We start from the raw sequence: 25,669 nt of genomic DNA, 5'->3' as shown, positions 1-25,669 counted from the left end.
TGATAGAGACGGTTAGGTTTTCTGATATTACTCCATTTTCCCCAGACCCATTCAGAGGAGGAACTGCAGTCTTTTAATTAGAATGCAAAGAAAGATAAGGTTGATATAAACCATCTAGTCCCTTCTCCCCACCACCTTTTCCCAACCCAGACCTCCCCCATCTGTTTAGTGGAAGATGGGTACCATGGCCTCGAGGTGAGCTGTGTCAATATTCCCGTATTTATCCACCTCCACAGGCTGAATCTTCATGCCTGCCATGTGAGCACTTGCGGGATTGGTCCCATGTGCTGATTTTGGAATGAGGCAAACCTTAGGAATGGAATGAAAGGAAGGAGGAAAAATCATCACCAGACTATTCACAGCAGAAAAGTCCTACAAATGCTTGGAACACAGATTAAATAGGCACCACATGCTTTATTTAAACTGATCACTAATGCCTTAAAATCTGCTACAATTTCAATATTACTACAGTGTAAAACAATGTTCAAAAGAGGAGTTTGCATCTGAATCCACAAATATTGCTCTTTAAAGACTCCTGAAATATTAATTAGTACTCTCCTCCCTTATCTCAGCATACCAAAAACCAGACCCAGGCTTACTGTGACCTTGTCACAGTTATAATATGTAGAAAGCATCTTATAAGAACATGAAGTTGGAAGTTAAACTCTAGAATCCAAGTGCCCAAATCACAGTTTCAGTGCTCTTCTCTGCTTTGCTGAGATTCAGGAAGAGATGATAATGGTAGACATAATTCCAAGGCCTTCCAGTGCTAATACATCAGTCACCATTTACTGGATGCTTCTGTGCACTGAACTGTTAGTTGCCACAAGAATCATAAGGTGAGCATGGAAGCATGTCGTGTATTCATGGACAATGCTGGCAAATGTATAAACAGATGCCACAGGAACTCAGAATAAGGGATGTCACTTCAAGTGGAAGAGGTAAAGGGAAAGGATTTCCAGAGCTAGAGCCTAAGCTAGCCTTTAAAGATGAGTTGGATTCTTACAGAAGGTGGATGGTGGGTACAATTTTAGAATGCCCAGATTTAAATCATTTTCATTTCCTCCTACAAATCACGTGAACAAGCAAACACACATGCTGGGGTAGATGTGATGATGCTGTGCTACAGGAAAGTGCATCACAGAGTTTTTCCCAATGGAAAGCAACAAAGAGAAGCAATGATCACCCTGAAAATAATCCTCCTTTTTTTAAATACCAGGACCAATACTTCAACCCCTTGAAGAGAAATGGATGGGCATTATAGTAGTGGATTTATGAAGGGGAAACTTTGCTTACAGCTGTTTCCTCAAAAACAGCAAAGTTGTCTACTGAAGAAAAACACACGTGTACACAAAGGCAAACTGTCACTCTTCTGTTGACAGAAAGTTTATGCCTCTTTTGAATGGTTATTGGTCTCATGCTGGTTATGCAGTGTGTCCTCAAATCCTTTTTCTAGGTTAAATGCTTCCCTATTGTATTGACTCTTTAATTTCTCAGAACCAAAGTCACTTGTCCTTTCCCATAAATTATTTTTATTCTACCACAGGATCTTTGGATAAAAGGACCCCTTCTGGGCAGAACAATGATCAAGAAGGAAAAGGCAAATATTAAAAATGTATATAGTCGGGCGCCTGGGTGGCTCAGTTGGTTGGGCGACTGCCTTCGGCTCGGGTCGTGGTCCCGGGGTCCTGGGGTCGAGTCCCGCGTCGGGCTCCCTGCTCTGGGGGGGGCCTGCTTCTCCCTCTCCCACTCCCCCTGCTTGTGTTCCCTCTCTCGCTGTGTCTCTCTCTGTCAAATAAATAAAATCTTTAAAAAAAAAATGTATATAGTCAACTATACCCAAATTAAAAAATTTTGAATAAATATAAAATATTGGTTAAAGGCCTAAATTAAGAATTTGTACCAGGGAAGTTCTGCTGAAATAAAAACATTCAAGGTAAAAATGTCAACCATCCCTTGGTACACTGAATAATGGGCCCCTCAAAATGCCCAACCCTGATCCCCAGAATCTATGGATGTTACCTTATGGCAAAACAGACTTTGTGATTAAATCAGGCTCTTCAGATAAGAAATTATGGATCTTGGAATCTGGATTATCCGTTGGGCCCTAAATATATTCCCCAGTATTCTGAGCAGAGGGAGGCAGAAGGTTTGACTACAAAGGAAGTAGAAAATTTTATGAATGAACAAGAGGATGGAGTGATGGCAGGAAGGGCCCCAGCCAAGGAACGCAGAAGGCCTCCAGAGAGGCAGAGAAACAGATTCTCTCCTGGATCCTCCAGAAGGAGGTAGCCTTGCCAACACCTTGACTGTAGCCGAGAGAAATCCAATTTTAGACTCCTGGACTCCATAACTGAGAAAATAATTTTTTGTTTTGTCAAGCCACTAAGTTTGTGAGAATTTGTTACGGCAGCCACAGGAAAGTAATACATACCCTGACGTAAGGCATCAGAAAGAAAAACGTCTCAGTGGTTTTGTCAATGACTCATTTATAGGTTGCTGTTATACATTTCTGGTTTTCTATGCGGAAATAGGAAATTTTATTTAATAATTTTTTGGGGAAATTTTTAATGGTAATTTTTCCTCACTTTAAAATTGTGGGGTCACAAGGGACATGGAAATAACAGGACCCAGATTTGGTGCTTTAGTTTATCTAAAACAATCCTCTTTGGTGCATTTATGCCCATTTAGATGGATGCTCTGTTTTTCCAATTCCGCAATGTACCTGGTGTAGACCCAACCCAACCTCATCCTCCAACACTTGCTGAATGAGTGAGGGATTAAGGAGCAGTGTTCCTTTGCAAGGGAAATAAATTTCTTACCACTAATAAAATCTAACAACCAAAGGCTACTACTTCATCTCAGACAGTTGGGAAGAGAAAAATTACTTCCATACACGTTCGGCAGGGGGTGCGGTGGTGGTTTTTGGTGTTTTCTAAGGGTTAATGTTTCCCCTTTGTATAAGAATCTCATCTCTGATCAGCAAATCTGAGTTAATATTTGACTAGCAAATTGAATTATTAATTATAAAGGGTTTCAGATAGTGCCTGGTAAGTATTTGTTAAATAAAGTTATATTCTCCCAAATTAAACTGGTAAATCAGGAACTTGGCTGTTGCATTTTAGGAACCTCTGAAATTTAACCTAAGAGCAGACGTGAAAATAACTGCCCAAAACAGCTTGAAATAAGAACTATCAGGAACCCGGGAGGTTCTGAAGCACATGATTTCCCCACACTCCTTTTCAAAAAAGAAGGATATATTTTACTGGATTCCATTAGAGTCTATTGTGCAGTAGCAGCTGCCTTGGACTTCTCTGATGTGGAAAAATCCTCCCTGATTATTTAAGCAATAAGTCATTTTCTTCTTCTCCAACTGAAAACACTGCTTTAAATAAAATCTTTAATCTAGAAAGGATGCCAACATTTCCAAACTTAAGAATTCTGTATTTCTACAAGCTCGGGGGCTGGGCAGCCTTCCCTGCCTCTCCCTCCCAAAACTGCTGCATCAAGTTCCCCCGTCCTTCAGAATAGAACAAGGACACGTGGTGATAGCAGTGTGGACAACGGTGAGAGAAGAAACATCACACACACGGGGACAGACAGAGAAGGGAGGACTGAAAAACACAGAGAGGAAAAATGGGCAAGAAAGGGTCTGGGAGTTAGCGAAGAACTCTGCCCAGGTGCAATCAAAAGTTCTTTCATTCCTTCTCCTTGACCTTTCCAGTTTGGTCCCCAACTCCTGGACATTCACAGATATTTCCTGGTGTCACACTGGTGAACTAGGAAACAATGAGGGATGGGAAGCATCACGGAGTAGACGGAACCTGGGTGTTAGCTGGCCCTTTGTTATTAGCTCATCTCCAGCCTTCCATAAGCACCACATTGTAGATCTCGAGGTCTCTCTACAAAGCCTCTGGGCAGGAGAGGGGTTGAGGCAAAGGAGGTAACGTGGTCACATAGGATGAACGGATCCCTTCCCAGTCTTCCCAGACACCTTGTGGTTAAAGAGGATAACAAGGAGGCATTCCAGTGGCTACCTCAGCATGAGGAAGCCAGAGAGGAAAAACAGAAAGGAGACTTTTACTGTCAGTCACCTGGTGTCCTTTCCCTGGGCAACGGGAGCTTCAGTGTTTCCTTTCTGATGCTAAAGAAAAATTCTAGTTCTAAACTAACCCTTCCTTAGAAAATTAAAAATTTCAGGGTGTCGGGGTGGCTCAGGCTTAAGGTTAAGTGTCTGCCTTCGGCTCAGGTCATAATCCCAGGGTCCTGGGATCGAGTCCCATGTTGAGAAGCCTGCTTCTCCATCTCCCACTCCCTCTGCTTGTGTTCCCTCTCTGTCTCTCTGTCAAATAAATAAATAAAGTCATTTAAAAAAAAAAGAAAGAAAGAAAATGAAAGAATTCAAAACTACTAGAAAACCCAAGTGAAAAAAACCAAGTTGGTGTGTCAGGGACTGTGTCTATCTTAGTTATGACTTGATTTAACTCTGAACTGGCACACATAGTACCTTTTTTTTTTTTAAAAGATTTTATTTGAGAGATAGAGAATGAGAGAGAGACGGCCCATGAGACAGGGGAGGGTCAGAGGGAGAAGCAGGCTCCCCGCTGAGCAAGGAGCCCAACGCGGGACTCGATCCTGGGACTCCAGGATCATGACCTGAGCTGAAGACAGTCGCTTAACCAACTGAGTCACCCAGGCACCCCACATAGTACCTTGTATATGACCAGTATTGAATAATTACTCAATTAATGAATGTCCCCTTTTTCAAAATTCTTTGAAAATCAGTTCGACTGCCCAACTAAGTTAAAGGCCTGGGAAAACACACCTGTGGAATCAGGATAAATAAACAGGAGAAGGAGGAAGAAAATGTTCTTTTTTTTCCCCTCCTTTTTTTTGAAAGGGAAGTAAAACAGTTTTTAGATTCTTCTTTGCAAAATATAGGCAACTACCCATAAATAATCTAGTTTTAATAACACCAGAAATGGACTGAGACTGGGCCACCATCTACTGTACCCCACTTACTTGGGCAGCCAGAACGAGCCTGGCACCCTTTTCTCTAACTCTCCTGGGATGGGCAGTCACTTTTGTCCTGCTCCCAACCCCTACCCACTGTCCCCTCTAAGAACTCCATGTCTAATCAAACCATACTGGCTCATAGTTTGAATAATCTAAAAAATGACTAAGGCTTTTTATTCCCAAATGGCCACTCCCTGATATACATGAGTTGCTGTGTCATTTCTTTGAGGATAAATGAGGGGGAACAAGCCAGTCTGGAAAATCTGTGAAGTCCCAGAAATGGAGGTGGAATGGGGCTGAGTCTGGTAAATATCTAAGTTCCTGTCTTGTTTTGTTTCACTGTGAAATTTGCAGGATTTTCATCCAGAGGGAACCAGGGAACAGTGTAGCTGCCCCCCCCACCCCAGCTCCCAGTGCTCAGGGGTGTCACTGCTAACTACTCCCCGCCCTACGTGCCATATGTAGATCCCAGGGAGCTAGCAGGGGCATAGGCAGGACATGTCTGCAGTCAGAAGATGTCGGCAGTCGGGGAGTTTCTACAGTGGCCAGGCCCACACTCACACCCTAAACTTCTCAGGCCTTCGCAGAAAGACATGGAAACCATCAGTTGTTTAGAGTGAGTTGCCGATGTCATAGCATGGTTTAAAACACAAAAAAAGTAAAAGCTCCAAAAAATACTGACTGTTCTCTCTCTTCCCTTAGTCCTATAATTTGTTTACTGAATTGGCAAAAAGACCCAATTCAGAGGTTTTACTTTTACATGACAGCTTTTCTCAGTGCTCTAGAAAATAGCATCCATATTCTTGAATCCCACTCTGTCATTCAGGCTTCAAGTGCTCTCCTCCCCTCCAGAAGGAAGACCTGGAAGGACAAGGCCAAGGCTCATCACTGGGTGGCTTGGATCTCTGCCCTTGACTTCCTGCAAAGGCGTTGGCCATTCCACGAGGTAGCCACAGTGCTCACTGCACTTGGAGATGCCTTCCTCTGTGTGAGTGGGACTGGTTAATCAATTGATCCTACTAAAGGAAATTCTTCATATCCCCACTGGATGTTTGTATTGGCCTGTTCACTGCCAAGCCTGCCTGTGGAGGGCCATGAGAATGGGCAAGGAAAGCCATTTTATTTGGGTGCTTGCGTTATCCAATTTGACCTCCTTTCCACAGTTCAGCTTCTGAGACCTCAGCAGGAATTTGTAAGCGTGCTTACACAAGGATCTGTGTATATGAATATATGTCTTTTTTTCCCTTCTAATATAACAAAAGAACAGCTACCTCCTGATATTAAGAATTTGGCATAGGGCGCCTGGGTGGCTCAGTTGGTTGAGCGACTGCCTTCGGCTCAGGTCATGATCCTGGAGTCCCGGGATCGAGTCCCGCATCGGGCTCCCTGCTCAGCGGGGAGCCTGCTTCTCCCTCTGACCCTCCCCCCTCTCATGTACTCTCTCTCATTCTCGCTCTCTCAAATAAATAAATAAAATCTTTAAAAAAAAAAAAAAGAATTTGGCATATACTTAGAACCTGCGCTCTGATTTTTGGCCTGACTTCCGTTTGGAAATAGTGAAATTAGAGAAAGTGAAAGTGTGTGTGGGGGGTTCTTGTCTGAGGAACAAACCACGTGGGCACAGGCAGTGAGGGCAGGTGCTTACCACCTGGTGTGAATGAGTCTCGCTGCGCTTTGTTACTTCTCCATAAATGGGGAATGACCCTCAGATATCACGGAATCTGTGGAATGCCTGCTAGAACATTTCTCGAACATCACGGAATCCGTGGAATGCCTGCAAGAACGTTTCTTGAACGTCAAAGCAGTCCTTTTTGTTTCTCTATACTTATGAACAGTTTGCCGTCAAGTGTGCTTTCTTCTGCTAGAGCAGGGGTCAGAAAACTGCAACCTACAGGCCAACACTGTATCAATCCACTACTGTTTTTATATGACTTGTGAGTTAATTTAAAAGGTTGAAAAAAAATCCACATTATTTCCTGACATATGAAAATTATGGGACATTCAAATTTCGGTCTCCATAAATAAAGGTTTACTAGAATACAGCCATTAAAAAAAAAAAAAAGAACTCCATGTCTACAGCTCAGTGGAAGTTCTAGCTTACTGTTGCTCATCACCAAAATGAAGACCTCAGAAACATAGTCTCTTTTACCACACTTGGAAGCCTAGGTCAGATAACTGCTAGAAGCACTGCCTCTGGGGATTAGTGGAGTCCAGTCAAGACCATTAGCACCTCTGCTGGTCCCTACAGAGGCCCCAAGTGCAGTTTGGACCCTGGAGACTAGACTCTCATACCCAAAGCAAAAACTGAAGCAGAACCATGAACTCTGTTCCATGTCTTCTTTTGCTGCTTAGAGATGACAATTCTCAATAGGGAATTTACTTATTCAGTAAATATTTTATTAAACATTTATTTATGGGGTGCCTGGGTGGCTCAGTCAGTTAAGTTTCAGCTCGGGTCGTGATCTTGGGTTCGTGGGATTGAGCCCCACATCCGGTTCCGCGCTGGGCATGGAACCTGCTCAGGATTCTCTCTCTCCCTCTCCCTCTACTTTTTTAAAGTAACGTCTACACCCAACGTGGGGCTCGAACTCATGACCCTGAGATTAAGATTCACATGGTCCGGGATGCCTGGGTGGCTGGTTAAGCATCTGCCTTCTGCTCATGTCATGCATAGGGCTCCCTGCTCAGAGGGGAGCCTGCTTCTCCCTCTCCCACTCCCCCTGCTTGTGTTCCCTCTCTGTCTCTCTGTCAAATAAATAAATAAAATCTTAAAAAAAAAAAAAAGAGTCACGTGCTCCACCAACTGAGCCAGCCAGGCACCCCTCAATAAAAATTTTTTGAGCATACAGAAACGAGAACTGTGCCTAGTCACAGTAGGAGTTACAAAACAGTTAAAGGTTGGTCTCTGCCCTTTGTCCAGGCCTAAGACCTGGAATTGTAACATTCCTGTCCTTTCCTTCCTTTGCTCCCAGGAGAGTTAGAGAAAAGGTTCCAGGTTCGTTCTGGCTGCCCAAGTAGGTGGGGTACAGTAGGTGGTGGCCCAATCTCAGTCCATTTCTGGTTTTATTAAAACTACAAGATTATTTATGGCTAGTTGCCTGTATTTTATAATGAAGAATCTAAAAACTGGCTGACTTTTACACACTGGGTTTGAGCAAATGTTTTCTCTTAAAATGGTCCAGTGAAATGTCTTGGGGACAAGGACTGTAAGGGCCAGTTCAAAGAAATCTGTCTCTTGATTATATGTTCCCTAGCTGCTTACAAGAAGGCTTAGAGGGAGAGAGTTGGACCCACTGCCACCCGGTGGTGAGCACCCACCACCTGTCCATACTCACTGTCCTGTGTCCCTCTCCTTTCCCGTCGAAGTAAGCTCGGATGGTGGCCAGCCCAGCATATTCCCCCTGGGCTCCGCTGCAAAGATAAGAAGAGCATCAGGGCTTTGGGCCTCTTTACTTTCATTTACTCATTCAATATTCTTTGGGCATGGGTGGCATGTTCACCAACATGTGACCCAAACACACTACCTGACACCATGGAAAGCTCACCAAGGATCGCTGCACCAGCCTATAAGTTCTTGAACAACCACAGAATGGCACTTGGTCTTGGTACTAAAGCTCACCCACTGCTACTCAGAGATGAGCCTTTCAAGTCTTGCTCAGGACGATGCACCTAAGAATTCATTTCTATTACAGAAAATTTCAAAATTATACAAAAACAGAAGAATATAAGGAGCTGCCATGTACCTATCACCCAGCTTTAACAATTCTCAGATACAGTCAATCTTTTTCCAACCATATCCTTCACTAGCCCCCTCACTCTGAACTAGATTATTATTTAAGTAGGCTCCATGACCAACCTTGGGCTTGAACTCACAACCCTGAGATCAAGAGTTGCATGCTCTTCGGACTAAGCCAGCCAGGCCCCCTGAACTATGTTATTTTGAGGTAAAACTCAAGCATCATTATCATTTTATCAATTCAAACTTCAGTGTGTATCTTTCAAAGATAACAGTTATTTTTTAAAATACAGCTACAGGGGCATCTGTGTTGGGCAGTCAGTTGGGCATCCAACTCTTGGTTTCGGCTCAGGTCTCATCTCAGGGTTGTGAGATCAAGCCCCACATTGGGCTTCATGCTCAGCATGGAGTCTGCTTGGGTTTCTCTCTCCCTCTCCCTCCCTCTCCCTCTGCCCCTCCCCTCCACATGCGTGCGTGCACACACTCTTTCACTTTTTCTCTCTAAAATAAAGGAGGGCAGGGGCGCCTGGGTGGCTCAGTTGTTAAGTGTCTGCCTTTGGCTCAGGTCATGATCCCAGAGTCCTGGGATAAAGCCCCGCATCGGGCTCCCTGCTCTGCGGGAAGCCTGCTTCTCCCTCTCCCACTCCCCCTGCTTGTGTTCCTGCTCTCGCTCTCTCTCTGTCAAATAAATAAAATCTTTAAAGATTAAAATAAAATAAAGGAGGGCAGACTGATGAATCACTGACCTCTACCTCTGAAACTAATAATACATTATACATTAATTGAATTTAAATTAAAAAAATAAAAATAAAATAAATAAAATCTTTTTAAAATATATATATGTAACTATGATTATTACACCTAAAACCACAATTTCTCAATACCACCACATTTTTAGTCAGTGATCAGATTACCCCCAAAGGAACTATGCACTTTGAATGTGGCAACATTCCCATTAGTCTCTTGGGTAAGCTTTCCCAGGCCCCACATGCATGTGGCTGCTAGAGGCTGGCCATACCCAACTAAGCAGTCCTTGAAGGCACCACTTTTAGAGCACACTTAATGACTAACAGTCCAGTGAGTGATGCTGAGTCAATTCATAAACTGTTACTTAACGTTCTCAGTAATCTCTGCAGGAAGGAAAGGGAAGTGAGTAATAGGTTTCTAAATCCCATTCAAAACGCGTATTTCCTCTATTTCACAAAATTACACCATTCTTTAACTCTGGAGAAGGCCCAGTGGTTTTGGCATTCATCCTTTCTAATCACCCCCATAATATTGAGATCATACTCTAAAAGCACACAGTTTAACAACAAACTAGATAAACTTCTATTTCTAAACCAAAAGCTAAAATTTTGAGCACTGGAATTTTTTTCGAGAGAACACTAGGATCGAACAGTTGGATTTGAAATGTTTGCAAACTGTTGTGGGGACACTGATATCTGGTGTCAGGAGATAGCAGAAATGAGGACTTAGGAGAGGACAGAGAACAGGGTAGCATCTGAGGGTGAAGGGTGTGGAGTGTGGCTGGAGAAAGAGAAGGAAAACGGTGATTTGCAGAGCAATGGGATAGGATAGATGAGCGAAGTAACAGTAATAAGTATAAACTGCTCCATTAATTAAGCACTTCCTATTTACCAGGCACGCTGCACAGAATAAGCACAGGGAAACAGTAGCCCTTGTTGTGGTGGTCACCACCAAGCATTTTTCATCATCCTATTTAATTCTCCCAATACGCCCATGAGGTAGGTACCATTGCCCCCATTTTGCACGAAAAGAAACTGAGGTCTGAGTATTACATGCCCAAATGGCCAACAGTGGCAGATTTTAGACTTCAGTACAAGTTGGCCTCTCAAGGAGGCTCATGCTTCCCATGTAAGCCGTGCCGCTCCTCTGAGCATGCTGTGCTCCCCAAAGGAGTCAGAGCTGTGGTTTTCCTTCACAGAACCCTTGTCTGACTGAGAGAACGAGGAGGTTTAGCTACACATTAAAGAATACCTGTCCCTGTAAGACTTGGGGCACGCAGTCCCTTATCGCTTACACTGAGTGAGCTCTGCCTCTGCTCTCTTCTAGGGAGTGAGGCAGACGCCAGTCTCCCATTTTCCAGGTTTTGAAAAAATAGTTGTAGTTCACATGATGTTTTTATTTTGGGAGCAGAAAAATGAATATGCTTCAGCAAACCACCCACATCACTAGCTACTTAGCCTCTCTGTGCCTCTGCATTCTCATCTCTAAAATAGGGATAATAAACTGCACCCATATGCACTCATAGCATTTTGCTCACTCTTCGGTTAATACAATCCTATACATGCGCTGTACATGGAAAAGGATTATAGAACTCATATTTACTTTGTGTGCCTGTCTTGTCTCAGAGTGTAAGCTCTGAGAGTAGGTCCTAGGTCTCAGAATGCATAGAACGGTACTCTGCATGGAGTAGATCTGCAATAACTGCTGAGTAAATTTGTTCAAAATTGAGTTACCATCTCCAGCCCAGGCAGTCAACATTGTCATCCTTTCCTCCATGGAAAGGAGCCTCAACTAATGGCCCGGTGTTTTTCTCACAACTTCTGCTCATCTTGTTTTGTTGGAAAGCCAAACAAAGTGCTCAGACCAGGAACGAAAGAGTCTGGAACTATGAGCCCGTAATCCAAGAGAAAGGAAATATGCTAAAGATTTGATAAAAAATGCTGGATGCGGCACCTCGAAAAGCGCAAAAGGTATGTTCTAAAGGCCACATAAGTCTATTACTGGGGTTCTATTAAAAGAAAGGGAATTATGAGCGCCACCTGTTGGTGGAAAATTATTATGAAAAATAAAGGCTTGGTTCCATAACCCCGATTGAGAGTCTATCAGAGAACTAACTACTCACGTGGAGTATCAGCAAGGATAGTGGTTTTCTGACATCTATTTAAATCGAAGTCATTGGTGGCCTGGACCTGCAGAGCTGGCCACAGAAAGAAGGACACCAGTGGGCGGGGAGCCTCAGCCCCACAGAAGTGCCAAGTGAGCATAGGCTTCAACTGTCTTAGAAAAACAAAGTCCTCCAGTCTTGGCATTTATTCAGGCTGCTGGAAGAACTGCTACATATTATACTGCTTAACACAGAATGAGTGAACTCCAGCGATGACTTCCTCCAGAACCCAGACTCATTCTATGGACTAGAAGAAGCTAGAACAAGAGCAATGTGCCACAAGGTGAAAATAAGATGGAGTTATGGGGTTCCACAGTTTTGTAATGACTTAACGTAGACTCTATTAGTATCAGTGTAGCATCCTAAGTACAATTTCAGGCAGCTACTCAATGTGAATTTATTTGAAGATGACATAACAGGGCCAGGGTGATAGTTCAGCTCTTTTGCCAAGACAAAACAAGAGTTTAAGGACACAATAAACGTCAAAGATGTTTATCACTTTACCTCTGCTAAGAACCCTGGGCAAAAAAGTTGGGATTTAGAAATACTACAGCTTAGTTCTACCTGGAAGAGTTACATTTTTACATCTTTGGAACAAATTTTTATTGTACCATTACACAAGATCAATCCCAAGGGACAGTTAGAGACTTCTGCTGTATGTTACAAATACGATAGCAGATGATCTGTCTGTGATGAAGAGGACTTAGAGAGGACTGTAAAGAACATGCATGGCCAGTGGTCACAGGTGGAAAGCACTTCCTAAGCATAAAACTAAAGATGGATTAAGATTATGAATGAATTGCATCCTGTAAAGAAGGCATTTTGGTCAGTTACTGTGTACATTTATCACTGATCACAGAAGTAATCTTTGACCAGTCATGAAAAAAACTCTTCAATCTGCTGAAAGAATATGGTGACTGACTTCACAGACACCACAGAAATTCCTCAGAAGTTGGCTGCTTTGGAATATTTAGAGACAGATTATCATAGCTGCTCTTTTTAAAAGAAATATTTCTTCATGGTTTTTATACTTATACATAGAACACATTTTACAAGACTGCAGAATGTTATAATTCACGATTTAAGGTGACCTCCAGCGGTCACCAAAAGTCCTGCTGAATTATACTGCAATTGTACTAAGAAAACAGTATTCGTGTTCTCTACTAGGATACTGTATTTATACAAATCAAAAGCAGCTAAAAATGTGCCCTCAAGAAAATGATCATGTTATGGATCCTACCATTTTAAAATTTTGGTGCCAGTAATTTAAGATTTATACATTTTTTTTTAATTATCAAGTATCTAGATTTACCAGATCTATTCTTGTTTTAATTTTCCTCTAGATATTCTTATGGAAATAATTTTATATGTTTAACCTCATTATTATATTTTGCACACTAATGGCCACATTTAGTGTGTGACTTAAGAGAAGTTCTCTTTTATGCTGTTTATAAGTCAGTGGGCCTATTCTATTTCTTTTTAAAGATTTATTTATTGGGACACCTGGGTGGCTCGGTCAGTTAAGCATCTGCCTTCAGCTCAGGTCATGATCCGGAGCCCCACATCAGGCTACTTGCTCAGCGGGGAGCCTGCTTTTTCCCTCTGCCTTCAGTTCCCTCTGCTTGTGCTCTGTTTCTCTCTCTCTCTCAAATAAATAAATGAAACTTTAAAAAAAGAAAAAATAAAGATTTATTTGCAAGAGAGAGAGAAAGTGGGAGAGGGGAAGAGGGAGAGAATCTCAAGCCGACTTCCCGCTGAGCACAGAGCCCGACATAGGGCTCAATCTCATTACCCTGAGTTCATGACCTGAGCCAAAACCAAAAGTTGGAGGCTTGACCATCTGTGCCACCCGGGCACCTGGAGCCTATTTTATTTTTAATAATAGTTGAATTTCCTGAGAAGTTTCTTTTGGTATTTTTTAAATTATTACATTTAAAAAGACATTCTTCATGAGAAATCATTCTTTTATGAATAAATTTTACATTTAAATATGAAGTGAATTGTTTCCCTTTAACCATCTATATACTATCTAACAACTAGCATCTAGCCCATTGTATACATTGCAACATATGGAAGCTAAAATATATATATCATTATCCAATAAAACCAAGATTTCTGTAGATATAAACAAGTTTATTTGAAAATTTATATGCAAGGCAAAGTAACTAGAATAGCTACACTTTGAAAAAGAAGAAAGTGGGAGGAATCAGTCTATCTGATGCCAAGACTTATTATATACCTACAGGAATCAAGATTGTGTGTTACTGGGGGAGGGACAGACATGTAGATCAATGGGTTAGACTATAGAAACCAGAAATCAATTCATGTAAATAAGCCAAACTGATTCTTTACAAAGTTGCAAAAGCAAAGCGGTGGAGGAACAACAGCCTTTTCAACAAATAGTGCTGGAGCAGTCAGACACGCATAGGTCGACCCAAGCCTTTTACCTTTATACAAAAATTATCTCAAAATGGATTATGGATTTAAATGTAAAATATAGAGCTAGAAAACTTTTAGGAATAAACAGAAAAAAGTCTTTAGAATCTAGGACTAAGCAAAGAGTTCTCAGACTTGAAACCAAAAGCACAATTCATAAAAGGAAAATTGATAAATTACACTTCACCATAATTACTTTTGCTCTACGAAAGACCCGCTAAAAGGACAAAAAGACAAGCTACAGAGTGGGAGAAAATATCTGCAAACTACGTATCAAATAAACAGTAAAGACATCAAAGACAGCCCAAGTAGAAAATGGTGCTGTGATGATCCAACGCATGAATGTGCTTAGAAATACTAAGGAAGGGTCGCCTGGGTGGCTCAGTCGGTCAAGCGCCTGCCTTTGGCTCAGGTCATGATTCCAGGGTCCTGAGATCAAGTCCCACATGGGGTTCCTTGCCCCACGGGAAGCCTGCTTCTCCCACTCTGCCTGCCACTCCCCCTGCTTGTGCACTACCCTCCCCGCTCTGTCTGACAGATAAATAAATAAAGCTTAAAAAAATACTAAGGAAGTCTTCCATTAGGATGCTGGAGATTTGCTGGGTATTCATTGTTGCTGTTTTCATGTGTATGTGGGAACCCACAGCCTTTTAGTCCCCTTACTAGTTAGGGGAATTTCCCATTTTGTGTGAGTCTGGGGAAAAGGCAGGGTCCTAAACCCCCTATAGAAGCAGGAAGGGACCAGACATTCCCAATCACTACTCATTAACAAAGTGTTGGACACGTGACCCACTCCCAGTCCATAGGATACTCCAGTAGCCTGGGACTTCATCAACCTGGAGAGAGTGACCCAAGGAATGGGACAGTCACAGATTTTCCAGTGGTAGTGGTGACTCTTCCCCTGGAGTAACCCTGATTTATTCTCTGCTGCCAGCCTCCCTTGGGTCTTGCCACCTAATTCATAGGTGGATTTAAGTTTATATTATATTATATTATATATTATAAAATAATGCATTCATGTGATTTAAGAATTTATATCAGTAAAACAAGCAACCCCCTCCTATTCTTCCCAGTCTCACTCTCCAGAAGGAAACCGATTAATGATTTCTTGCTATCTATGTTTTGATGTTGGGCATTTTGATGTCAAACTTCCCTGATCCAAGAACTTCTTTATTTTAAAAATACCACCATCAAGTGCTCAGGAAGTGACCAAGTGATCCAGGTGAAATATTAGCTAAGAAACTGACATGGTAAAACCGATCCCAGTAAGATGGTCAAAACAGCTACTGTGTCAAAATGACCCACTTCAATCCATGGCAACGTAGTAAGACACTCCCAGGGAAATAAGGTAAAAAAAAAAAAAAGGCACTGATTCCTATCTTATGAATGGAATAAACAGGATTAACTGACATTTTTCCAATACACATACCTTGGAAGCAATAGGATTTTAATCAGTCTAATGCTGTTGCTTACCTCAAGTACCCAAAAACTGCCTGGATCTCCTTCCAATAAGCATATAATAAAAACCTCTCAACATATTCTGGAATGTTCTTACCAATCTGTATCTAATTTGACATAAACCGAATTCTATACTTAACCTTCAATTTCTGGTCAAAAATATCTGAATAGATCCAGTTCTAACCATTCTGATATCCGAAGAGTACCTTAAAGCAGCAGTTCTCAAACTGAAGTTCCCAAACAAAGCATTAGCGTCACCTGGAAACCTGATAGAAATACAAGTTCTCAAGTACTGAATCAGAAAATCCTGTGGGGGAACGCCTGGGTGGCTCAGTTGGTTAAGCATCTGCCTTCGGCTCAGGTCATGATCCCAGGGTCCTGGGATTGAGCCTGGTATCGGGCTCCTTGCTCAGCGGGAAGCCTGCTTCTCACTCTGCCTGACGCTCCCCCTGCTTGTGCTCTTTTCTCCCTCTGACAAATAAAATCTTAAAAAACAAAACAAAACTTGTGGGTGTGACCAAGTGTGAGAACCACTGCTCCAAGCCTTACAAACTGCAAAAATCAAAACATACTTTTGAGAGTTAAGAAAATTGGGGAAGGGGAGGTCTTCTCCTCACTGCATTCAATGTCCCCAAAGATGGCTCTCTTCATCCTTCACCCTTCTTTCTCTTCTTCCTGGCATTCTGAGTGCTTCTTTGGGAAATCAGTCTCTAACCAGAGGAGGGTCTCTACTGTCTGGCGTCCCAGCGTTCTCTGAGAGGTGGATTGTGGAGCTGCATCAGGCTCCATAGGAAAGCATTATCAGAGGTTACCAATGATAGGAGTCATGTTAGAGCTAATCAGTGCCATCAATCATGAGCTCAAGAAAGGTGGAATGGGAGGTAGCAACTATCAGGTGTTTGATTCTCCTTTCTGCATTTCCTGATAGGCACATGATGGTCGTGACTTAGTCTTCAAAGGGCACTTTCAAAGTTCAGTCCACTGGAAGATATTAGTCATCTAACTAAACTTTCCTCTTTGGTGTTTGTTTAGGGCAACACACTCTGCAACCCATTGATGCACATTAGAATCACCTGGGGAGGGTATTAAAAACCGTGATTCCTGAACTCCAACCTCCCCCCTCAGGAGATTCTGATGCAACTAGTTTGTGGGGTAGGGAGAGCATCAGTATTCTTCAGAGGCTCCCCAACTAATTCTAATAAGCAGTCAGGACTGTGAATGCCTGCAACCTCAGTATTTTTCACAGTATAGTGGCCAAACCAGCATATTAACATCATCCAGAAATTTGTTAGAAATGCAAATACTCAGGCCCCAACCCAGCCTTACTGAATCAGGAACTCTGGTAGTGAAGTTTAGCAATTTAACAAGCCCCCCAGGTGATTCTGCAGTACAAAAAAGTTTGAGATCCATAGATTATGCCCTGTTTACACCTTTGTTTAAGAGCCTTCCAGGTGGAGATTCTGGGAAAGCAACTGACAGCTCTATCTACATTCATTTTCGTAGTTTGCTGTTTTTAAAGACGAAAACAACTTCCTTACTCTTATAAGCCAAGGGAGCTAATAATAATCCCGGCTTGTCTTTCACTTTAAATATCTGTGGAAGGTGTTAATTACTGTTTCTGTCTCCCTTAAACATTACATCATAATTCTAACCCAGCAATTCCTGGAGTGTATTTATGAGCTGTTGAATGATTTTAAGAGTGTCACACTATTATGGGGGAACAAGTCAAAGCAAGCCATGCTAGGCATAGTAGAAAATGGAAAGGTAATGAAATATTTGGGTATTTTCTTCAGCAAACTGGAAATGCTCTCCAGGTTTGTAGATGCAGCAAATAAATATGAGAAATGGGGACAAGTTTCTTGACATTTTTGTTTCAAGTCTTTTAGACACCTTTTTGGAATCTAACGGTCCCAGGAAATAGACCAAGTAAAAGTTTAGCTACATGAATGAAAGATTTCATGCCACAATTGATCATAATAAAATCCTTTATCAACCATAATTATCAGTCATTCCTCAATTAAACCTCAATCAGATCAGTAACAGCATTTGCTTTCTTGCTGTGTGAGAGAGAAACCTACATCATGACTAAGAAGCCGTTTGGAGGTCTCACATATTCTGGATGCTAACCTTTCCTTTGAGCTGCTGACTTCCCTTTCAGAAAAAGAATCCACTGAAGAGAAAGGTCCTGTGGCAGTGTATATCTAGGTAGGAACTATTAGAGAAAGACCAATAGCCTTCTGTGAGCATCATGTAGATCTCCGCTGGACCGGAAGATAGTATGGAAGGGCCCAGCAGCAAAGATGAGGTGGAGCCGTCAGGGCCACATGCAGAACACTCAGGTTCATGCCTGAAAACTGTTCTCCTACACAGGCATCTTAGAACCAGAGAGTTGTGTTATGAGTGCACTCGGTGTTAAATATCATTCTATTCTGCAGAGCTTGGTTCCTTTGCCCACGGTACAAGATGTTCTCACTTTATGTTTGAGTACTGTGTCACTGCTAAGACTGAGGTAGTACATGGTTTGCCTCCAAACCCAGGCAAGTGTCGAAGCTAGCTTCATCATGCCATTAGGGGATGCAGAAATCCTCTGAGATCAGGAGACCCACCGTAGAGATGAATCTGCAAGCATCCTTACATTGTGTTATTGTTTCATAATATGCATGTTCCCCACAATAAAATTAACTTATTTTTATATTACATACTAACATGTATCATGGTTAAAGTTTTTAGTAATCTAAAAAAGCGTAAGGACAGGGAAGGGGAAAAATTAAAATTAAAAAATTAAAAAGGCCTAAAGACAAAAAGTATTGAAGTTCTACCACCTTGAGATAACTGTCCTTCTTTTCAGATACCTTTTCCCACCTATGTCTCTGCATTGATACATAAATCAGTATGGCCATTCCTCAAAAAATTAAACAGAGTTACCATACATCCAGCAATGTCACATCTGAGTATATACCCAAAAGAATTAAAACCAGGGACTCAGGTATTTGTATACCAATGTTCACAGCAATATTATTCACAACAGCTAAAAGGTGGAAACAACCCAAGTGTCCATCAATGGGCAGAGATAAGCAAAATGTGGTCCACACATACAAGGGAACATTATTCAGCCTTAAAAAGGAAATGTTGATGCATGCTACAACATGGATAAAGACATTATGCTAGGGCGCCTGGGTGGCTCAGTTGGTTAAGCGACTGCCTTCAGCTCAGGTCATGATCCTGGAGTCCCTGGATCAAGTCCCGCATCGGGCTCCCTGCTTGGCAGGGGGTCTGCTTCTCCCTCTGACCCTCCCCCCTCTCATGTGCTCTCTCTCTCTCATTCTCTCTGTCTCAAATAAATAAATAAAATCTTAAAAAAAAAAAAGACATTATGCTAAGTGAAATACACCAGATACAAAAAGACAAATATTATATAGTTCCACCTACATGACATAACTAGTAGTTGATTTAGTAGCAGCAGAAAATAAAATCACGGTTGCCAGAGACTGGGGTAAGAGAGAAATGAGGAGTTGTTGTTTAACTGATACAGAGCTTTGATCTGGGAAGATAAAAAAGTTCTGGAGATGGATGGTGCTGAAGCTTACAAAACAATGTGAATTCATGCTATTGAACTATACTCTTAAAAATGGTTAAAATGGTAAATTTTCATGTTATGTGTATTTTACCACAGTAAAAAATTTTAGAGTTGCAAAATATTACTAATGCTACTTCCTAAAAATTTTGCCATATTTATCTTTTAAATATCATATAACAAAAAAGGAAAAGAAATTTTAGATACAAAACTTTTTGGTGACTAGCCTCTAGAACTCTATAGACATACTGACCAACTCCAATTAGGTATAAATGAAAACACCAGGAAATAGTACCTTGATAATAATTGCGACTGCACCCCATATTTTAGAAGTAATTCTAAATTTCAGTGGCTGAGATGATACAGTAAATTCTCCCTCTGTACAGAATATTCAAGAAAACTTGTATTTCTTCTTACAATAAATATGAAGCCTACAACAATACCTTGGATTGGAGTGGTCACTAGCCAGCAGTAAATCATGATGAACTAACCACTAAACAGTCCTGTGGTAACTAATTATAATACTTAAAATACAGATTATGAGACCTGGATATATAATTCACGTGTGGAGAGATTAGCACAAATAAACCAAGAGGGTTTTAACAAGATAAAAACAAAATCCTTACACAGAGAATATATGGTGCATCCCTTCCTCTTTTCCCCAAACTTTAATAATCTCTGGAAGCATCGTCTATCTTCCCAACAAAAGAGTAGGGCATTTCCTCATCTGTCACAGCAGCCTCTGCTAAGAACCAGAAATATCCCTCAATAAGCCTCAACTTTGGGCGCAGCTCCTGTCACTTTCAAATCGGTTCTTGACAATGAGTGTTATATCTGGGAATCTGTGAAGGTGGAAAAGGCATCACTGACAGAAACGACATCCTAATAACCATCTCCTTCCCTCCTACAAAACTGAGATGGAGTACTGAATCTCACTGCCAATCACATGAGTGAGGAGAGCAGGACAGAGAAAGAGCATTATGTATAGTAAGAAAAACAACAGAGAAACTTCTATGACAGTGGTTCTTACCCTCGCCTTCAAATTGGAATCACCTGAGAAGCTTTAAAGACATACTCAAGCCTGTGTCCCTTCCCTCACCCCAGTCTTTCCCTATCAAGATTATAATTCAATCTGGGATTGTGATATGGACACCAGAACCTTTTTATAAACTCACCGCATGACTCCAATTTCCAGCCAGGGTTGGGAACCTTGCTTTAAGGGAAGGCAAGCTTCCTCATCCTTAGGTCAGTCTTTCAGGACCCTAGCTGGGCCCTCAATGAGCTGCAAAAGCTAATGACTTAAGAGTTAAAATAGTCCTTAACAATTACTCTCCTATATGACACAGACGATGTAATCATATTCCATCACTAGAGGGCGAAGTTTCTTCATTTTCAACATTTAATTAAGGTTTATTGCCTCAGATTAATAATTCACTCAGGTTCCTCTCTTCCTTTAAAAAGGGGGAGGGGCTTGGTGATTTTTTTTTAAAGATTTTTTTTAATTTATTTATTTGAGACAGAGAGAGCACATGAGAGGGGGGAGGGTCAGAGGCAGAAGCAGGCTCCCTGCCGAGCAGGGAGCCCGATGCGGGACTCGATCCAGGGACTCCAGGATCATGACCTGAGCCGAAGGCAGTCGCTTAACCAACTGAGCCACCCAGGCGCCCCATTGATGATGTTGTTTTAATGAAGGTATGAAGCCAGACTTTCATGAATGTCATTCCTTCCTATTTATAAAATCAGCATTTGAGAGGCTACTATTAAAAGAGCTCTGTGTCCTTTCATTTGCCATATGCCCCCATCTTAAAGGGTTTGTATTTTATAGGATATACTGTTTTCACAAAGTGCATGACTTTGCTGTATAGCTTATGTTACCAAACAGGAGGTAGGGCTTGATTGTAGCTAAGATCTGATTACTTTCTGTTTCAGAGAGTGAGATGATAAATGTCCCAGTTTTAAAATCATTTGATTTTTGGGGCTCCTCGGTGGTACAGTTGGTTAAGCTTCCAACTCTTGATTTTGGCTCAGGTCATGATCTCAAGGTTGTGAGATCGAGCCCCCAGTCGGGCTTCTCGCTTGGCGGGGAGTCTGCTTGAAGATTCTCCCTCTGCCACTCCCCACCCTCAAATAAATAAATCTTTAAAAAAAATCATTTGATTTTTGTATCTTGAAGTCTACATTTCTAACAAGCTCCTGGGTGATGTCAATGCTGAGGCTGCTGGTGGAGAATTACACTTCTTGTGGAGAATCCCTCGGCAGAAACGCAACTCTTCTGAAGATAGTTAAATGTGAATTCATGCTGATGAAAGTGTTTATCTATCCACCTATCTCTCTATTCCCATGAAGACAGATCACAAACCCAATGGATTCCAAATTGGCTGTATATCAGAATCATTTATTTGTTTGCTTCTTAAAAATATGATTTCTTAGTCCTAAACCCTGGAGATTATGATCAGTAGGCCTAGAGTGGGACACAGACATTTGTATTTTTAACAAGCACCCAAGAAATGTTGCTAGAGCCCTCTGCTTTTAAAAAAAAGTCACTGTTTGGGGCGCCTGGGTGGCTCAGTGGGTTGCACGTCTGCCTTCAGCTCAGGTCATGATCCCAGGGTCCTGGGATCGAGCCCCACATCGGGCTCCATGCTCTTAGGGAAGCCTGCATCTCCCTCTCCCACTCCCCCTGCTTATGTTCCCTCTCTCTGTCAAAAAATAAATTAAAAAAAAAAATTTTTTTTTAAAGTCAACTGTTCTTCAGAGTTTTTACTTTACAGATAAAGAAACAGAGGCCAGAAGAGGAGCAGGGAACTTTCAAAGTTAGTGACAGCACAAACCAGGATCTAGGTTCTCCTGACCCTACTGGATTGAGATGTTGCTGCTTGTTAGGAGTTAACATGTGTACTTGATTCTAATTCTAATGCTATGTCATTGATGGATATAGTAACTAGTTTCCAAAGATGGCCCACAATGAAACACAACTCTGGACATTCACACCCATGTATTGTCCCCTCCTGCATTCAAACTGGGCTGGCCCTGTCACTTGCTTTAACAGATAGAATGCTCTGGAAGTCATGCTGTGAAACTTCAGAGGCTGAGCCTTAAGGGGTTTTGTAGCTTCCACATTCTTCCATCATGGAACACTCCACTTTAAACCTAGACATCATTCCAGGACGAATGAAGCTCAAGCAACCACATGGAGAGGGCTACATGAATAAGAACCAAGGCCCAGGTCAACATCCTCAACTGGGCTCCATCATTAACTTGCCATCTATGTGAATGTGGCTACTTATTGGATATTCTAGCCATCCACCCCAGCGGAGTTGAACTGTCTACTCAACTCTCAGAATGATACGAAATTGTCATTTCAAGCCTCAAAATTTTGGGGGTGGGTATTATACCACAAGAGATAGCTAAAAGACAGGAGAAGAAATCTCTTACCTGTTAGGCTGGAAGGAGATTCGGTCATAGCCCGTGAGTTCACATAAGTCTTTCTCAAGCTCTTGGAAAAGTTGCTGATACCCTTGAGCTTGGTCCAGAGGCACAAATGGGTGGATGTTTGCAAATTCTTTCCATGTGATAGGCTGAAGAGCAACAGGGGAGAAAACACATGCATATGTACAATTGTAATAGTAATAACAATAGTAAACTTTAATAATGATGATGATGAGTATAGCACTAGCTAGCACAAAGAGTATTTACTATGTGCCAGGCACTGTTTTAAGCACTTTAAATACATTAATTCATTAAATCTCACCACAATCTTACCAGGTAAGTACTATTACTGCCTTCATTTTATAAGTGGGTCAGAAAGGCCTAGAAAGGGAATTTACACAAAAATATAAACTTTTTCTATCTTTTCAGGAACAAAAAGTCCCCAAAATAGATTTATATCCATGAAACCCAGTGAGTTGTTTCACGTATGGTTTACTTGGACTCTTATACAGCACACGTATTTATTCTCAGAACAAGACAAAAACAAAAGCAAATGGGGAAAATGCTTCCAATCACAATATAAAGTGATTTCCTTTGTCTGATGTGATTTGTCATATCAGAATAATCCTATGGAAAAAAAGGAAGAAGATAGTTTTGCTAAAATGGATCCTAGCCTAGGAGAGATACTTACCAACCACAAGAGCAGGTTACACAAATCTTCTGTTGACACAAGAAATAAATGAAAACCTCCAGTCTCTACCCTTCTCGCACTGTGAATGGATTTCTAGAAAGAAGGCTTAAGGTTCTGAATTCTACTGAGCTTAACAACTACAAGTTGATAAAAGCATTGCAGGTTTAAAGGGGGGAATAGGAGTGGCATGTGGCTGGCTTAGTCAGTAGACATGTGACTCTTGGTCTCAGGATTGTGAGTTCAAGATTTTTAAGATTACTTAAAAATAAAATCTATACTAAAACAAATAAATAGGGGATAGGAAGGCATGAATCTATAAATAGGGGATGGGAAGGCATGAATATTATATATTTAATTATTTTAATTTAAATTCAATTAATTAACATATAGTATTAGTTTCAGATAATTTTACTCAAATTTAAATGATCAAGTTGCGATAAAATTGGGGTTTCTCCTAAGATTGTTGAATAGCAACATAAAGATGGGGGTGCCTGGGTAGCTCAGCTGGTTAAGCATCTGCCTTCAGTTCAGGTCATGATCTCAGGGTCCTGGGATTGAGCCCAGCATCAGGCTCCCTGCTCAGTGGGGAGCCTGCATCTTCCTTTCCCTCTGCCCTTCCCTGCCCACTCAAGCTCTCTCTCTATTTCACTCAAATAAATAAATAAAATCTTAAAAAAAAAAAAAAGAATAGCAAGGTAAAGAATTATTCAGGTAGTTATTAAATCAGTCCCAGTAGCTTTCTCTAGTTACCTAATTATGTACAAGCTAGAACACTGCTCCTACTAAGTTCCCTCTTAAGAGAAGTGTCCTACTTACTGCGAGTTCAGATGAGCTGTTGAGCTTCATGGTACAGGACCCCTTTAAGAAGCATATCCAAAATGTATCACATTAGTGATTTCCTCTTGACCCTCTGATCTCCCCACATGGCCACCCCTCCATCCCTCTTGCAGCATGTAGCTGCAACCCAAAGAGGTGAGACCAGGGTTGGGGTTAGAGGTAAGAACAAAGACAACAATTACCAGTGGAATCATGCTGTGAACAAGGGAAATGTCTTTGTTTTCCAATTTCTTCATATATCGCACAATATTTGTTTCTGAGTGATAGCTGTGAACACAAAACACATGATTTGGGGCATTATAATGGGATAAGAGTCCATATACATCCTCCTGAAATATAAGACACACAGATCTACCTTCAAAATACAGATCAAATTGAGCCATGGGCAACATGCCAACAAAGCATCAGAGGGAAGGGCATGGAACCCCCACGAACCTCAGGGGATGCAGTAGGACAAGAAGCTTCTGTGGGCAGGAGAGGAAGGTTGGGAAGAGGACTATGTTGAGTTCCTGGGTATGAACTTCAGCCTAGCAACCATGCATCCAAACCTCTCTTCCTGACAAGTGGGCTTAGGGGTTACACTGCCAACGTGTATGCCAATCAGGAATGGAATCCTTATGGCGTTGGTTTATTAGTGAGCCATGGCTGAACCACAATAACCCAAGCCATATCATAGTTGGATCCAGAAGCCACTCTCTATGGGCACCTGGATGGCTAAGTCGGTTGAGCCTCCCACTCTTGGTTTTGGCTCAGGTCATGATCTCATGATGCATCATGAGATTAAGCCCCATGTTGGACTCCATGCTTAGTAGGAAGTCTGCTTGAGATTCTCTCCCTCTGCCCCTCCCCCAACTTGCACACTATCACTTGCTCTCTCTCTCAAATAAATAAATCTTTAAAACAAAATTTTTTAAAAAGCAGCCACTCTCTATTGTACTCCCAAGCCACAGCACATAATGCACACAACCACACAAACCTGTTGAACACTTGATGTGTGAGGAAAGAGCTAGTTCTCTTGAAAGCAGTCCCTGGAATACCTCTCTGCTCCTCGCCCATGCTTTCAGCAACCAGCTCCTGTGTGGAGAGACCACAGACTAAACAGTGGAAAGCATGCCTGGAACTACATGTGGAGATCCAGGCTTCTGGTTGGCATGTACCCCGACAAAGCACTAGAGATCTACTACCACCGCCCAACCCCCTGGCATCTGGCATGGTGAGGTAACAGGTATCAGGAGTCATGAATTGGGCGGAGCACCATTTCTAAGTTCTACTGACCTTTGCCAGAGGAAAAGAGGAAAAATGACAATTTTTATTGCCACCCCCTCCCTGGCAAGACTTCTCCTGCATGTTCCTTGAGTAATGAAGCAAGTTACATTAAGTTATTTTATTTTATTTTTTTTAAAGATTTTATTTATTTATTTGAGACAGAGAGAATGAGAGAGACAGAGAGCACATGAGAGGGGGGAGGGTCAGAGGGAGAAGCAGGCTCCCTGCCGAGCAGGGAGCCCGATGCGGGACTCGATCCCGGGACTCCAGGATCATGACCTGAGCCGAAGGCAGTCGCTTAACCAACTGAGCCAC

The 25,669-nt window shown here is 41.8% G+C and overlaps 1 protein-coding gene across 3 annotated transcripts in view; it reads right to left on the bottom strand.

The window, feature by feature from the left end:
* Nucleotides 1–25,669, bottom strand: part of GLDC (glycine decarboxylase) — a 96,338-nt gene that overhangs the window by 22,158 nt on the left and 48,511 nt on the right. For all 3 annotated transcript variants that reach the window (XR_014139978.1, XM_081802965.1, XM_081802964.1), the window contains exons 12-17: nt 25,065–25,162; nt 24,271–24,355; nt 24,068–24,109; nt 22,567–22,709; nt 8,352–8,427; nt 184–309 (exon numbers count right to left, since the gene is read on the bottom strand). Coding sequence is in view for 2 of the 3 variants with exons in the window: in XM_081802965.1 (XP_081659091.1) it covers nt 184–309; nt 8,352–8,427; nt 22,567–22,709; nt 24,068–24,109; nt 24,271–24,355; nt 25,065–25,162 (570 nt within the window). In the remaining variant the exon portion in view is untranslated. The remainder of the gene's footprint in view (nt 1–183; nt 310–8,351; nt 8,428–22,566; nt 22,710–24,067; nt 24,110–24,270; nt 24,356–25,064; nt 25,163–25,669) is intronic.

Source organism: Leptonychotes weddellii, chromosome 14 (genome assembly GCF_054177405.1).
Source record: "Leptonychotes weddellii isolate Sample4059 chromosome 14, ASM5417740v2, whole genome shotgun sequence".
Classification (NCBI taxonomy): Eukaryota; Metazoa; Chordata; class Mammalia; order Carnivora; family Phocidae; genus Leptonychotes; species Leptonychotes weddellii.
Note: the sequence above shows the minus strand (reverse complement) of the source record. Positions and strands in the feature narration are given on the sequence as shown.